General features: G+C 37.6%; 1 protein-coding gene across 21 annotated transcripts; it reads right to left on the bottom strand.

The window, feature by feature from the left end:
• Positions 1-699: 699 nt before the first annotated feature.
• LOC112169463 (disease resistance protein RPM1) lies at positions 700-15,425 on the bottom strand. Of its 21 annotated transcripts, XM_040509413.1 has the most exons (9): positions 14,804-14,927; positions 13,781-13,884; positions 12,848-12,942; positions 10,702-11,636; positions 10,476-10,620; positions 8,752-9,009; positions 8,381-8,660; positions 3,771-7,897; positions 2,848-3,642 (listed from the first exon to the last, which is right to left on the bottom strand). In XM_040509413.1, the coding sequence occupies exon 8, from the start codon at positions 6,668-6,670 to the stop codon at positions 3,794-3,796; it is 2,877 nt and encodes a 958-aa protein (XP_040365347.1). In that variant the 5' UTR covers positions 6,671-7,897; positions 8,381-8,660; positions 8,752-9,009; positions 10,476-10,620; positions 10,702-11,636; positions 12,848-12,942; positions 13,781-13,884; positions 14,804-14,927; the 3' UTR covers positions 2,848-3,642; positions 3,771-3,793. The 21 variants fall into 21 exon arrangements, 18 of the variants coding, with proteins under 18 accessions (XP_040365363.1, XP_040365347.1, XP_040365345.1 ...); XM_040509411.1 differs by lacking the exon at positions 14,804-14,927 and having other exon boundaries at positions 3,771-6,695; positions 7,691-7,897; positions 12,848-14,115; XM_040509420.1 differs by lacking the exon at positions 14,804-14,927 and having other exon boundaries at positions 10,702-10,805; positions 11,025-11,636; positions 12,848-14,115.
• Positions 15,426-15,452: the final 27 nt, after the last annotated feature.

The following is a 15,452-nucleotide window of genomic DNA, read 5'->3' as shown; positions in this document are numbered from 1 at the left end:
TCATTTCGTATGAAGAGTTCAAGAGTTATTTCTGAGTGGAAGACCGTCAAAAGATAGATCCAAGTTTCTGACTAAAATACGAAAACTACAAAACCGGAGCTGTAATGATTCCGACAGCATTTCCGGCCACACCACTGTGAAATAAGCTCTTAAATTTTACCAGGATGATCTATACTCATGGAGGAACATTTGGTATGAATAAACCAAAGGCCAATTCCGAAGTCTCGGTAGAGATTCAATTGAAGGAAGAAAGGAGAAGAAAGTGAGCAAAAGGACAAAAAAATGGGTCAATGGAGGTCAATACCGAATTTCCAACCATTTCTAGCCAAGGACATGTGTGGAGGGCATGGAACAGCTGTTGATTAGGTTTAGAGAGTTTAGGTGGGAAGACTTTAGGTGTAGCTTATTTTGAAATCCAAAATTTGAAGGATGACAAGTGATCCTCCTCTTACATCTTACACATTTGTCTCCCAATGACCCTTCTATCCTTACTTTGTCTCCTCCACCAAAATATCTATGGGCTTCCTAAGTCATTTTCATGTAGAGTTAAGGATTAGATCCACATTTTGTGCTTACACATTTATTCTTTACATCTAGCCCTTCATTTCCTTTGATCTCCACCCTCCATTCATCACTCTTGGCCTATAAAAACACCCTCCCCTCATGGTGGACGTTTTTCATGTTCTCCTCTCACTTTCTCACACATTTCTCTTAGTTTCATAGTTTTAGTTCATAGTTTCTTAGTTTTGTGTAGAGATAGGTGTATAGCTTCTTGGGTTCTTGGTTTTTCCTTACCAAAACCGAAGTATCTATACACTTTTGATCAATCACAACTCTAGTTTCATATATTCGAGTCTTGCTTATCACACTTCTAAGGGACTTCATGGAGTTGCATGGTGTTTTTGGTTCCTTTCTCTTATTAGAAACCAAAAATACCATGGTAGGAAAAATTTCTCACCTTATTTTGCATCTTGGAGGGTAGAAAGTGTTCTTAGAGGTACAGTTTGGTTCTTTTTGGAACCAAACTCGTGGGTATTCCTTCCTTTATCTACTATTTTCTCTCTTGACTTGATGCTTTACAAGTTTATGGCTTTAATTTATGGAACTATGAGTTGTGAGTAGAATAAATTTGGGGCTAGGGTTTAGCCCTAGCCAAAGTTGTGTACAAACTATGTAGTTAAGTTTAATATGGATCATGCCATAAATTTTTACTTTGCTAGTTTAATTGTTCATCATTTATGCTTCTTAGATTTGTCAACTAAGGTTGGTAAATGTTGATAATTTCATGCAAGTATGCTAGGCTTGACAAACTTAGTAAACTAAAGCATGTTGCAAATGTAGAAATGGTAATCTTGTGATAATCAAATAAGGTTGCTTGGGTCCTTACAATTGAGCTTATCATGTGGATGTGGCTTAGGTGTCCGATAATCAAGGGATCTTAGCTTGCATCTACATAGGTCTACTTGTGTCCGATAATCAAGGAATGGGTAGAAACTAAAAGGATTGTAGGAGAGTTATGTCTGATAATCAAGGGGTAGCTTCAATACATTCTCTAGTATAATTGTTTCTTGGTTACTCGATAATCAAGAGAACCGAGGGGGATTCCATCTTGGCATGAACATGTTAGATTTGGTTACTTAGAATTTGCACAAAGGAGGTTAGGTGTGATGCCTTACAACCCCTTTTATCTCATTTGATCAAACCTCTACACTTTGTTAGTTTATTTTGCTTTATTTGCACTTTAATTTTAATATAGTTAAAATTAATTCAAAAGCCTATTCACTACTATCCATTGTTAATATCACTTTTGGTAGTTAGGCTTCCAAATGGCCAAAACTATTGAACTTGTAAAAAGGTAGACTTTGCATGTTCTTTCTAGGTTTATTTTCGCGGTAATCTAGCTTAGGGTAGAGTTACTCAATCCCTTGGGTACGATACTCTTACTTTTTCCCTTACTAAAACTTGACCTTCTACACTTGGAAGTAAGGAACATCATACACAAATTTGCACATACTTTCATACTCAATGATGTCTCCAACACCCATGAAATAAAGTAATTCGCAGAAAACATAATAAGAGCAGATTAATTAGTGTATCAAAGATCCTCGTATGCAAGAATTGAAATTGCATACATGTTGTGTGTGCAGGTGTATAATCAAATTACAAGTACAGAAATATGAGTCCACTCATAGATCAAGAGTATTGGTCAAAGCAACAAAGTTGCACCATTGAACTCGTAGATCATCATGGAGTTATTAGAAAAAGAAGAAAAAATAAAATATAGAGCAAAGCGTGTTGATAAGGTGTTATAAAGTAGAGAGAAGATAGACATAATAGTTGGGAGGAAGTAGAAGTTTTCTCATTCAGTCGCATTAGCCTCCTTTATATAGAGGTAGGGTTTACATCAAAATACATAACTAATGAGTATTTACATGGACATCCACATAGATAATAAATTAATAATATTTACAACAGTTTCATGAATTAATCTCCCTTGGATTCTGTAGAAAACATAGTAGAAATCAAAATTTGATTAGTGATGCAGTTGAAATAGAAGTCTATCACATGCAGGACTTTGGGTCCTTTTTTTTTTTTTTTTTTTTTAAATAAAGGGCTGGTGCGGTTGCCCTCAAGCCTTGATTAATGAAACTGCCGAATACAAGGGAAGACATTGAGCCTAAACCACTTATTAAAATAAGCATCTAAAGTATTTCCCGAAATAGTATCATGAATCTCTACATAACACATGTATTCTACTAAGCACCAACTAGCAAAGAGTGCTCTATCGGCTATTCAATTTGCTTTGACATAGCGGTGACATAACTAAAAGATAATTTGATATGTAACCTAATTACAACGTAGCATAATTACCATAAGCACAGCTTTTCTACTATGTTGCCGCTGAAGAATAGATCCAACGACACTTAGTCTTACCCTGCCACTAGGCGGTAGCGACCATTTGATGAAGCAAAAATCTCGCCACATACCTGCAGCAAACAAGGCACTTAGAGTGCACACATAGGCACAAAGCCCGACCAGCCATACATAACTACTATAGGGACTTATTGCTCACAAATAGCACAAAGAAACTAAACAACAAGAATAAAAAACAACATTAAATGGAATAAAACCTAATGGGCTTAGGGTGAGGCCCCAGGCCCAAGTACCACCAGGCTAAGAACATGCCCACACTTGGACCAAGGCCCAATCACCGAACCCAGCCCAAGGCAACTCTTGCATAGGGAGGCCAGTCACCACCATCACACCACCGAGCCCGTCGTGCTGCTGCCTATATCGGACCCCGACATTATCGCCGGTGAGGAACCGACAGAGAACATTCCTCACCACCATAATCCCACACCTCATGAGCCCAATTCCAGAAAGGAGGTCAAAGCCCCTCCCTCTATCGCCCTCCCCAATCTTACCGCCGCCCTCCATAGGAAGTAACAAGCAGAGTTTTATTTTTTACTTATCCAGTAACGTACACTTGACAATTGAACATGGACACGAATGATCCTGTTATGCATAAAACCAATCACCAACAAGATCATTACATGAAAATAACAAGTCTTGGGGTATATTCTCGATCTGACAAGAAGCCAATAAGAAACAGAACACCAGTACTCCACCTCTGCATATTCCCTGCGGAACCAACCAAATAAAAATTCGATGAATACCTATTCATTATGTGGGCAGAGAAGTACTACATTTCTCACATACAGTTATAAAGTTTAGGAAAGATAATGCAACAAAAATGAAATATTATGTACCTTTTGGGAAGGAGGAAAGAATACTAGGACAAGCTCTCGTAAGACAACCCAGAAGATGTCTTGTAATGATGGTCAATTATGCGGATGTGTTGTACCTTTGGACGATCCACACCGCCTTCTCGTATGGACTCTATAAGCTTCCTTGTAACAGACTCCAAATACAATTTTTCGAGATGAGTAAGGTATTCAAGACCATGCGGCAATGTCTTCAATTTCTTGCAGCTTCGAAGTCCCAGGTATTGGAGATTTGGCATTACCCCTTTTTCTACACTTACCTTATTCAATACTCCGAAATTGAACAACTCCAAATTTGTAAGCTTTGCAAAGCCTCTGCTGAAACTCATCTCTTTCCCAACATAAGCATTATCAAGGAGAATACGTTCCAGACAGGGAAGCGCCTCAATGTGAGGCAGTAAATCTTCTTCAAGTCTACACCAAAGCAGTTCTATATGTGTGAGGCACTGTAATGAACAAAACCAACATGGTATGCTTTCCAGTTTTCCACGTAACAAAAGGGACTCAAGATACGGAGGAGGTGAAGCAAGTGCGTCAATTCGAAGAAATCCCTCCGAGCTATCACTTACTGATAAATTCAACCAGACCAGGATCTTCATCTTCTGAATTGAGGCACAGAGCTCTATTTCATCACTTTCTTTTACATTTGTAATGCCAAGCATCCTAAGTTGGGTCATTTTTCTCAGAAGTCTGATCATGTTTTTATCAGACCGAACAAAAAATAAATCTTGCAACTTCTTGAACATAGAAATATGCGATGATGCTCTAATCCCACTAGCACATATGAAGGTCTCAAATCCAGTATCATTGAAATGTCCCATATACAGATGGCGCAGGTTTATCAACTCTGAACTTCCACTAGGAAGTATCTTTATGTTTGTGTCACTGATGTCCAAGGTTTGAAGGTTGTGGAGCCTTCCAATGTCTTTTGGAAGCCTTTTAATCTGAGTTCCTCTAAGATTCAAATATCTTAAATTGAATAAGTACACTAGATTGTTTGGAAGCCTATCAATTGGTACATTTTCCAAATCTAGAACTCTCAACAAGTAGAACCCAGAAGACCATGTATTTGATAACAATGGAGAACATAAGCCAGAAGGAAACACAAGAAATGTACGAAGCTGCAACATACCTGTGCACAATTCAATTTCTCCTTCAGTTGTATGAATTGCCAAACGGCGAACTCTAGTTTCTTCCATTACTCTTCTCCTATCAAATACAACGCCGAACTTTTCTCTTTCTGAAGTTGAGAGAGCAATCTCCCGCATCAGATCATGCATCAGACACTGTTCTGGGATTCTAGATTGAGAATCCTTCTTCACAAATTGCAACATGCTGCGAAAAGTTAGCTCTATAAGATACCTCTCTGCAAGGTCTTCTAGTGTGACCCCATTGACATGTTCAATAAACCCTTCAGCTATCCACAATCTAACAAGCCTGTATCTTCCGATCAAATGATCTTCTGGGAAAAGGGAACAATATAAGAAACAATGCTTCAAACGGTATGGTAAATCATTGTAACTAAGCAACAAGATGCTCTTCACCGGTTCAAGAAAGTGATCGTTTGTAAGATGCCAATTTAAGTTGTTGCGCACTTCTCTCCACTCAGCAGATGATTTCTTTGAAGACATAAGACCACCTAGAGTCACAATAGCCAAAGGTAGGCCTTTACACTTTGCCACTAGTTCACAAGCTAATGTTTCAAGCTCTGTTGGACAACACTTATTATGGTAAGTTAAAAATGCTTTCCGGCTGAAGAGCTCCCAGGCGTCATTGTTCTCCAAGGGTTGAATGCGATGAACAAGGCTTTCAACTCCATACGAATGGAATGCTATGTCATCATTTCGAGTTGTTAGCAGGATTCGACTTCCAAGTTGTCTATCTTGAAGTGATACCCTTATTTCTCTCAAAAGTTGGATATTCCACACATCATCCAAAACAACTACATATCTTTTGAACTCCAAGTAGTTCACCAGTATCTCTAGCAATTCCTTGTAGCTCATGGAATTCAAACTTCCGGGGACTATTTCCTTCCTTGACTGGTGAAATTCCTTGATCAAGCTTCGAAACAAATCTTCAATCACATAAGTTTGTGAAACGGTAATCCATGCATAACACTCAAAATGCTTCTTTACAGTATCATCGGTGAAGATCTTGGCAACTAGAGTTGTCTTTCCTGATCCTCCCATCCCGACCACAGAAACAACAATTTGATGTTTTACCTCATTCATCAGCCATCCTATTAACAGTTTCTTCTTGTCTTCAAATCCTACAAGTTCATCTTCTGTAATGAAAAGAGATGACTCTGCTTGGTTCTGCACCCGATTGCGAATATCATTGGAACCTGTTCCCCCTACACGACTAACACCATATCTCTTTTTTCTCTCTGGAATCTCTTTGATGGTTTTTGTGATTTTCTGCAACTTTTTGGCAATTTGACGCCTGTACCAAAGATACTCTGGAATTTGAATGCATTTGCGAAGCCACCTTACAAAACGACCCCTGCATTGAAATCTGGTTGGAATGTGAATGGTTTTGCGAAGCCACCTTGCAAACCGACCCCTGTACCAATTCTTTGGAATAATAATGGTTTTGCATAGCAACCTTGCAAGTCGACCTCCATTTCGCTGCTCATGCATGCGGTACATGAATTCATCAATAATATCTTCAACATCATAGACAGAGTTTCTAATGCTTGCTACCCATTCCTTCTCTCCTTCCGTGTCTATTTTCTTTCCCTCAGCATCCTCTAGGAAGGATTTCATGCTTATCAGCTCCTGCTTAATCTCATCCACTTGATCACGAACACCTGCGATGGAGGATGCTTCCTTCTCAAGAACTTCCTCAATTTTGCCAATCAAGAACTCTGTTGCAGCTGAGGCCATATTGGCTTCTATTGTCTATATCTGCCTATTAATCACAGAATCATATCTGAAATAAGAGTCTATTGGCCTGGAATGGAACAATGGATCAACATTCAATCATAACATATTGTAGCATTTCAATAAGAATTTAGTCACAGAATTGCTGATGGAAAATGGAAAATTAGTGCTTTGCATTAATTTATTAGACATGTGGGTGCTTAAATATATATATTATATATATATGTGTGTGTGTGTGTGTGTGTGTGTGTGTGTGAATCATCAGCGTATTATATGATACTTGCCTATTAAAAAAATTGCGACTGCACTCTTTAGTATCTGGAAAGTCCACTCTGTGATTACCTACTTTGTGAACTGTTAGAATTTTATTCTGTCACTAAAAAAAAAAGAATTTCAATGGTTTTTTTTTTCCTTTTGCTGAACACACTAGAATACTAGTAATCAAAGTTCACAGTTCTAATCATACCAGCCAGTATCAGTTGTGATGGTAAAGTAAATCCACGTACCTCAATTAGGAACCTCCATGATTTCTAATGAGGAAAGACTAGGATGATAGAGCCTGGTTTTGGCGTTGCAAGCCTTAAGATTGTTCAGTTTAAGAATAAGATTTTGTTTCAGCATTCTGAGCAGGGCTGGGGATGGTTTAGTTGAAATTTTCTAAGTTGTACATTCATCCTAGGTTAGAGCTCAGAGGTGTAAAATGATTAGAGCCTGACTCATATGTACTGTATCAATTTTTATATATTCAGCTATCAAAGGATATATCCAATTCAAAAGAAGGTGATGAGATCGAAGCCATGGACAACATTGGTATATAACCTGATAACCCAAGATGCATGACTCTTTTAAAGCATTTATCAAAAGAAAATGGCTCTTTTAAAGAATATAATCACTGAATATTTTGAGCCACAATGAAAACGTACAAGATCTTTCATTGTTTCTTGCCAGGTAAACTGAGGTTAAAAAAAAAAAAAAAATTTGATTCTGCAAAAGACATATGGTATATCAAATAAAATTAACAACCTTACTGAACATGTGAGTGGGAACAACAACGATCACATACACGCCAGCTCTGATCAGAAACCAGAATACGATTCCATTGACATGCTGCTTCCTTAATATGGTTTTATTTCCGAAAGTTTGATTGGTTTTTGATTTGGTAGTTTTGCTCCTGAAAGAGGGTAGTAAATCAAACCAGGATTGGTTTGCCCATTTGGTGGCTATCTGAGCCTAAAGAAATGAACAAAGTTAGTCAATGGTATCCTTCACCAGAAAAATCCAAATAAACTGTTGCAAGCAAGTTGGCCGCTTGCTACTTAATTAGTTTGTGCATTAGATTTATATATGATATACCTATCTTTATCATTCACATAAATCCAAGAAGACCAAAGCTACTGTTTTCTTTCTAATTTGTGTGTCTACTCTTCAATCTTCATATAGAACAACAAGTTCTGGTGAATACATGCAACTAAAATTTAAAATTTTGAGTCAGGCTTTTAGGCACATATACAGTTAGCCTTAACCATGGTTACATGCTTATCATCCAATTATTAGTGACGTTTTCAACCGATGTCAACAATATGATATAATAATGTACATAATATATATGCAAAGTGGCAGTAAATTTATATTTAAGCCATTGAAGCTTCAGAAGAATTTTTTTTACTATTATCTGGAGATAAAATAACTGAGTTCTGAAGCGCATGAGCTCACCCCAGGCAAAAATTGAACTGCCTTCATCACTCCAAGAATACCACCCCATAGCTTGAGTGGTTTTGATTTGGTTGGACTCATCCGAATCACCAGCACTTTCAAGTGGAACAGTATCCTTCTTTTGATACCTTCAAAATCTCAGATGGCAGTACACAAGATGAGGGTGCACAAGCATGTTCACCACTAGCCAGTGTTCAAGAATCATGAAAATCCTGTCTGGCTTCTCCTCAATCTCAGGATGAATGCCCATTTTACGAAATTTTGCATAATCAGAACCTTTCTACAATTATGAAAAACATGACTATTACAATGAAAGTCAAAATGGTAGAATAAAAACACTAGGACTATACTAGAATTAGCAAGTCACGCACCTTGATTTTACCATGCCACCATTACTCAGACATCAAAAATATTCTTGTAGTGATTCCACCTTGATCAGTTTCCTTCCCAGTTAGTTCTTTCCGAGGTTTCCATTTGGCTTCAAGGGCATTCAACTTGTTTCCCACTTGTGCTTTATCATAGTCTGTTCCTGCCACTTTGCAACCAGACTTTCCCCATCCAAGCTTACTAAAGGGAGTATCAGGATGATATCCTGCCTCTACCTCCATGACACGGGTCACAGGAAACAGCTACATAGTAAATATTAATTACTGTTACAAGTTACAGGTTACGACTAGATTAACCACTTGATTCCTTAAAGGGGCACATAAAAACACCAAATAACTCAACTCCAGTTGGTGCATGTAGTTTACTTTTAGGTATAAACTTTCAGTCGGCTTCTAGATGCTTTTTGTAGTCAGGACAGTCAGGTTTACAATCATACTAGATTCAAGTAGGAGGCTTAACTTGGTTAGGATTAAGTTGCTTCTGAATTTACTTTTTAAGCTGAAGCTAGACCCAACTCTTGTGCTTGAGAAAACTGGGATCACTTAATGTTGAAAACAAGCATGCATGGCAGTGATCAGCCTAAGAAGCTTTGTATATGAGGAAAAGTAATCAACCATTAATTCTCATTGCAGTACAGAAAAACAAGGTAGCCAAACCAAAACAGTTTGGAAAAGAAAAGAAAAAAAACAAAGCAAAAGAACAATCAAAAACCTAAAGGCAGCTCAAAGAAAAAACCAAAAGAAGAGGAACTGGCACAAAACAGGGAGGACAAAGAAAAAAAAAATTATCTTCAAAAGAGCATGTCCTCAAATTATAACCAGCGGAGACCAGACCTACACAATACCGCAAAAATATCTCAACAAGCCAAGATGAAAACAAAATCTAGCAGCTAAAAATAACTCCAGCCACCACCAGTAATTTGTACTAGAAGCTATTCAAGAAGGAAAAGTATTTGTCATAGAGTTGGGTTCCAAGGAATTAATTAGACGAGTACTTTCTTTGAATCAGTAAAATGGCCACTTCTCTGGCCCACTTACCTATGATCAGAAACCAACTTCAAAATGATAAATAAAAGATCTACTTATAACTTCCAATCTTTTTCACCCATATTGTACTAAGCCATGTTATCCTGTTAACTTTTTGGGGCAAAAGGCACAGTACACTTCTTTACTTGGTTCCTAAAGTTTTCTATAATATGCGTTCTGGAGAATAAACTAGCAGAGTCAACGAACAATTTGCTAATGCATTGCAGAAATATGGGATTTTAGTAAAACCAAAGCATCCAAATCTCAAATTTCCATCTTTTCTATTGCACAGAGAACAATACTATCACACAACCACTATATTATTTGTTGTAATAAGAACAATACAAGTCATAAGTACAAGCCTTGCACCTATCCTCTTCTAATCTTCTTTAAATGGTTCCACTTGATCAAGTCAACTAATGACATCAACTGGACGAGCCTACGCGGAATGGAAGCTTAGGAAACTTTCATGCAATAAAGAACCACATTCGGTACAATACCCAGCATCAGCATTTTATCTGATCAAAAGTCAGAATAAAGTCCATTGGCATGCTTCCTACTTAGTGATTTAAGAAGAGAGGTGGTTGGCTTGTTGTCCAACAGAGAAAATAAATTGAATATCCATAGTACAATTTGTAGATACACAATTGAAGGGAAACAAGATGATTAAGTGTATAATATACCATGAGACCTCCATAGCTTTGATGACGTTACATTCAGTCTCATCAGGTTATCTTCTTATTGTACTGAACTTCTAAAGCACCATTGATAAAATATCTTCTTATTGTAATTGACTTCTGGAGGGTCAAATCACAAATTTTGATAAGCCTATAATGAAAGCAGATATTAGTGTAAAATGGGAGATCTTTCTGGAAGAAAACAGGTTAACAATTACAAACATTTGTGGACCTTGATGAAGATGTAAAGAGGGCAGATTGCAATGGGAGTTTAGGACACAGCACATATCGAAAATTCCAACATAAATAGTTTACGCATAACATATAGCTTCATCACTGAGAAAAACACAAGAAGACCAAATTAGTTTTGCTTTCTAGTTTGTATCTCTTATTTTCAAACACTAGTATGACCACGATTAAGTGCATTCATGAGACAAGTAGTCCACCAAAGACACTAAAACATGAACAACAAACACATGTGAAGACATAGACTACTACAGTACTGACTGCTAATTTCCAATCTACAACTATTTAAGAAATCGGAACATTCCCTACTTGCATTAAACAGAAGCCAAAGTGAAGATCAAATTCTAACTCCACACCACAGAGGCTCCACCCAAGCCCGGATATAATTCACAGAGTTCCTTGACTTCCTTTATAATCCCTCCAACTAAACTACCCCATAAAGCAATATCACACAGTAGCCCCTTCACAGATTTTCCCTTTCTCCTCCACCAATAACCTCATGCCACCTTTCATACGAGAGAGAAAAGTGTCCAGCCCAAATTACCCAACTCAGATTCACATTGCCGAACAACCTCAACATAGCAATTGTATATCTGCAAAGATTAGTCAACGGATGGTATTCAAATCAGTTTTAAAACAAATGGTTTTTTTTTAGTCATTCTAGCATATGTCTTTCATCAAAGGTCAAAAGTAGTTCATCACAAAACTGCCTCTGAAGTATCATACCACTGTAATGTCCCTTCAGAACTTCAGGTTATGTTAAATGACCACCTCTGGTATCCCATACTATCTAGAACAGATGCAAGATAATGATATGATTATCATATGAAAATAGAACACCATAACAATGCTCCAACTTTAATCCCCTTCAAAGGAAAGAAAATGGAATGCACCCAGGATAAAATGGAGGAGTTGCATATCCTATGCAGATGAAAAACTTGATCAAACATGATGGATGGAAGGAGACGTGGAAGAAAAAACTACAAAACAGTTTATTTTCCTAATTGATTTCCAGAAATCACAAAAAGTAGAGCAAAGGGCACCAAATCTCAATCAGTAATATCAAAGGAAAGCTTAGCCTCATTCCAAGGACCATTTATTTCAAACTTGTATTCTTGCACCCAGATAGACCAAGATGGACAAACCACAGTTACAAAATCAACAAGCCAAGCAACATTACAAAAAGTAACAAATGCAGGGTATAAACAAAAGCCAAGGTCGCAATCATCAGCCCAAAAGAAAACCACAGTTGCAAAAGAAAGGAATACTACTTCTTAAAACTGTCGTTTTTTTTTTTTATATAAACTTTTGGGTGTAAATTTTTCAGTCGTCTTCTAGATTCTCTTTGTCCAGTCAGGACAGTCAGGTTTACAGTGACAGTTGGTTCAAGTAGGAAGCTTAATTTGGTTAGGCTTGCTTCTGTAGTTACTTATCTAAGCTGAACTGCTGAAGCTAGAGTGCTAGACCTAACTCTTGTGCTTGAGAGAACAGGGCTCATTTAATTAGCAATTTGCTGCATATTTGACAAGCAAACTGGACCTTCCTGAGCTCGTAGGGCAGGGGTCTTATAATCCACCCTATTGCACTAAGCCATGTTATACCTTCTTTGGTAAAAGATACTGTATATTTTTTTGGTTCCTCAGGTTTTCCTATGCTATGCCTTCTGGATAATTAAAGAGCAGAGTCAAAGACCAATTTCCATCTTTTCTATTATATGGATCACAAAACTGTCACGCAACCATTATCCTATCAATTGTACATAAGAACAGTGCAAGTCATAGGTCCTAGCCCTGCATCTATCCTCTTCTAGTCTTCTTTACATTGTTGCACTTGATCAAATAAAATAATGACATCAACTGGACAAGCCTACACAGAATGGAAGCTTAGGAAACTTTAATCCAATAACAATCACATTAAGTACAATACCCAGCATTAGCATCTTATCTGATCAAAAGTTCAGATTAAAGTTCATTGGCATGCTTCCTAATATTGTTTAGTGATTTAAGACATTTTGACCAAAAAAAAGACATGGTTGGCATATCGTCTATCTTTTTAAAAATATCTGAACTTCCATAGTACAATTTGTAGATACACAATTGAAGGAAAACAAGATGATTAGGTGTAGAATATACCATGAGACCTTGATAGCTTTGATGACGTAGGTTATCTTCTTATTGTAATGGAACTTCTAGCTTTTGATAAAATATCTTCTTATTGTAATGAACTTCTGGGGAAAAGGTAAGAACACGAAGAAGCACAAATTTGATAAGCCTATAAGAAACTCAGATATATAGAAAGTGTCAAATGGGAGATCTTGTGAAAAAAAGTGTCAAGACTCTCAAACATCCAAACATTTGCAGACTGTGATAAAGGTGTAAAGAGGACAAGTTGAAATGGCAGTTCGATACAGAACACATATCAAAAAATCATCACTCAGAAAATTCAACAAGACCAAATCAAGTTTTCTTTCTAATTTGTATTTCTGTTTCCAATACTAGTATGACTACAATTAAGTGCTTATACAAGACGAGTAGTCCACCAAAGATACTGTAACGTAAACAACAAAACCTGTCCTAAAACATAGAGTACTACAGTACTACTTACAGCTGATTTCCAATCTACAACTATTTAAGAAATCAGAACATCTCCTACCTCAGATAAAACAGAAGCCAAAGTGAAGATCAGAATCTAATTCTACCCCACAGTAGCTCTTCCCCAACCCTGATATAATTCCCAAAAGTTTCATCATACTCCCCCCAACCAAGTTACCTCATAAAGTACAATCACACAGTAGCCCCTTCACACATTTTCCCTTTCTCCACCACCAAACACCTTATGCCTTTAATACAAGAGAGATATGTATCCGCCCAAATTACCAAACTAAGATTCACTTCGCTGAACAACCTCAGTACAGATTGTATCCTCACATAGATTAGTGGACAGATGGTATTCAAATAAATTTTAAAACATTATAGCATTTAACAGTTCATCAAAGGTCAAAAGTCAACAAAAACTGAAGTACATAACTACATGAACTATCAAAATAAGGGTTTCTATAAAATTACCCTCTGAAGTATCGTGCCACTGTAATGTCCCTTCAGAACTTTAATCAACAACAGATGCAAGATCGTGATATGATTCCCATACGAGAATGGTGCATTACGTTTTCCTATAACACCATAACAATGCCCCAACTTTAATTCCCTTAAAATGAAAGACAATGGAATACTATGAAATCCGCCCACAATAAAACAGAAGTGTGCATATTCCTATGCAAATGAAAATTTTGACCAAATATGATGTATGGTGAAAGGTGTGAAGCCAAATCTACGAAACTGTTTATTTTCCTCATCAATTTTCAAAGAACACAAAAAGTAGAGGAAAAGGGCACCAAAATCTCAATCAGTGATATCAAAGCAAAGCTTAGCCTCATCCCAAGGACCAGCTATTTCAAACTTGTATTCTTGCATCCGGATCAGCCAATATGGACAAACCACAGTGACAAAAATCAACAATCCTAACAACATCACAAAAAGTAACAAATGCAGGGTATAAACAAAAGCCAATGTCGCAATCATCAGCCCAAAAGAAAACCACAGGTGCAAGCGAAAGGAATACTTCTTAATACAGTAAGTAACCAACGGAGCGAAAAGGAACACTTGCAAAGAGAAAAGCATGATTGCGAAAACAAGCAGCCTGGACCGGAGGCACGAAGCAATGAACACCGAGGCCACAACAGAAGCATTCAAAGAGATGCAACTTGTCAATGTGGGATTGTGCAGAGCCCCGGGAGCCCTGACCGTGGATCCATTGTAGTCATGGAGGAATAAATGTAGCACAAGTAGTGCAACCGTAACGGCCCAAATGGAATTGGAGCTAATGGAAGTGGTGAGTGTTTGGTATATTGGAGCTAAAACATACAAACCACTAATGAAAAACGAAATGTTGAGCAAGTAACGCAGGAACAGATTGAATGAAAGCATTTCTTTAGTTAAAAGCAGAACAAGGAATCCCAAACCAAGAAGAGTGACATCAAGAAGCAAGAGTGAGTTTTCATTGAGGATTGATCTGAGGGTGTAGGTCCAAACCAAACCAACAAGAGCAACAATGCAGAGGTACTGGGATATCGAAACAGAATCCAGCATGACTTTGAGAATGTCCCTTTTAACAACATTGGCATTCATCACCATTTCTTCGAGGAATGAATCGTCCGTGTGATTGTCATCAAACCCCGGTTGCATGCCTCCATATGCAACCTTTCGCCATCTGGGTCGAGTCGGAGAGGTGATCACTTCACTCTCCATCACAATCCGGAAATCCCAAATCAAAAATAAGACGTTGGTTTTCAGCAAAATCAAGGCAGAGAGAGGACCAACGATGGACAATTATGAAACAGAATGTGCAGAGTGAACCATGCCCCAAATGTGGTTGTGGTGAAACTATGACAGTTTTTCAGGGACTTGTTTTTAGGATCCAATTCCAACGGGAAAATCTGAGAAGACCATAAAAGGGGGGAAAGGCTGTTATGGAAGGAAGAGAAGAATCTGCGCTGTTTTCATTTCTTTATTATAGCAACTGACAAAAGCAAAAATACCGATTCTTCTTTTAGTTTGGCTCATCTGGCTCTAGTTTTTGCTACTTTGGGCTCTGTCTTTCTGGTCAGTTTGCCACATGTATTTAAGACGTGCAGGGACAAAAAACTTAGAATCCATACCGCTGTCAATTCCAATATTATCC

The sequence above is a fragment of the Rosa chinensis genome, chromosome 6 (genome assembly GCF_002994745.2).
Source record: "Rosa chinensis cultivar Old Blush chromosome 6, RchiOBHm-V2, whole genome shotgun sequence".
Taxonomy (NCBI): Eukaryota; Viridiplantae; Streptophyta; class Magnoliopsida; order Rosales; family Rosaceae; genus Rosa; species Rosa chinensis.
Note: the sequence above shows the minus strand (reverse complement) of the source record. Positions and strands in the feature narration are given on the sequence as shown.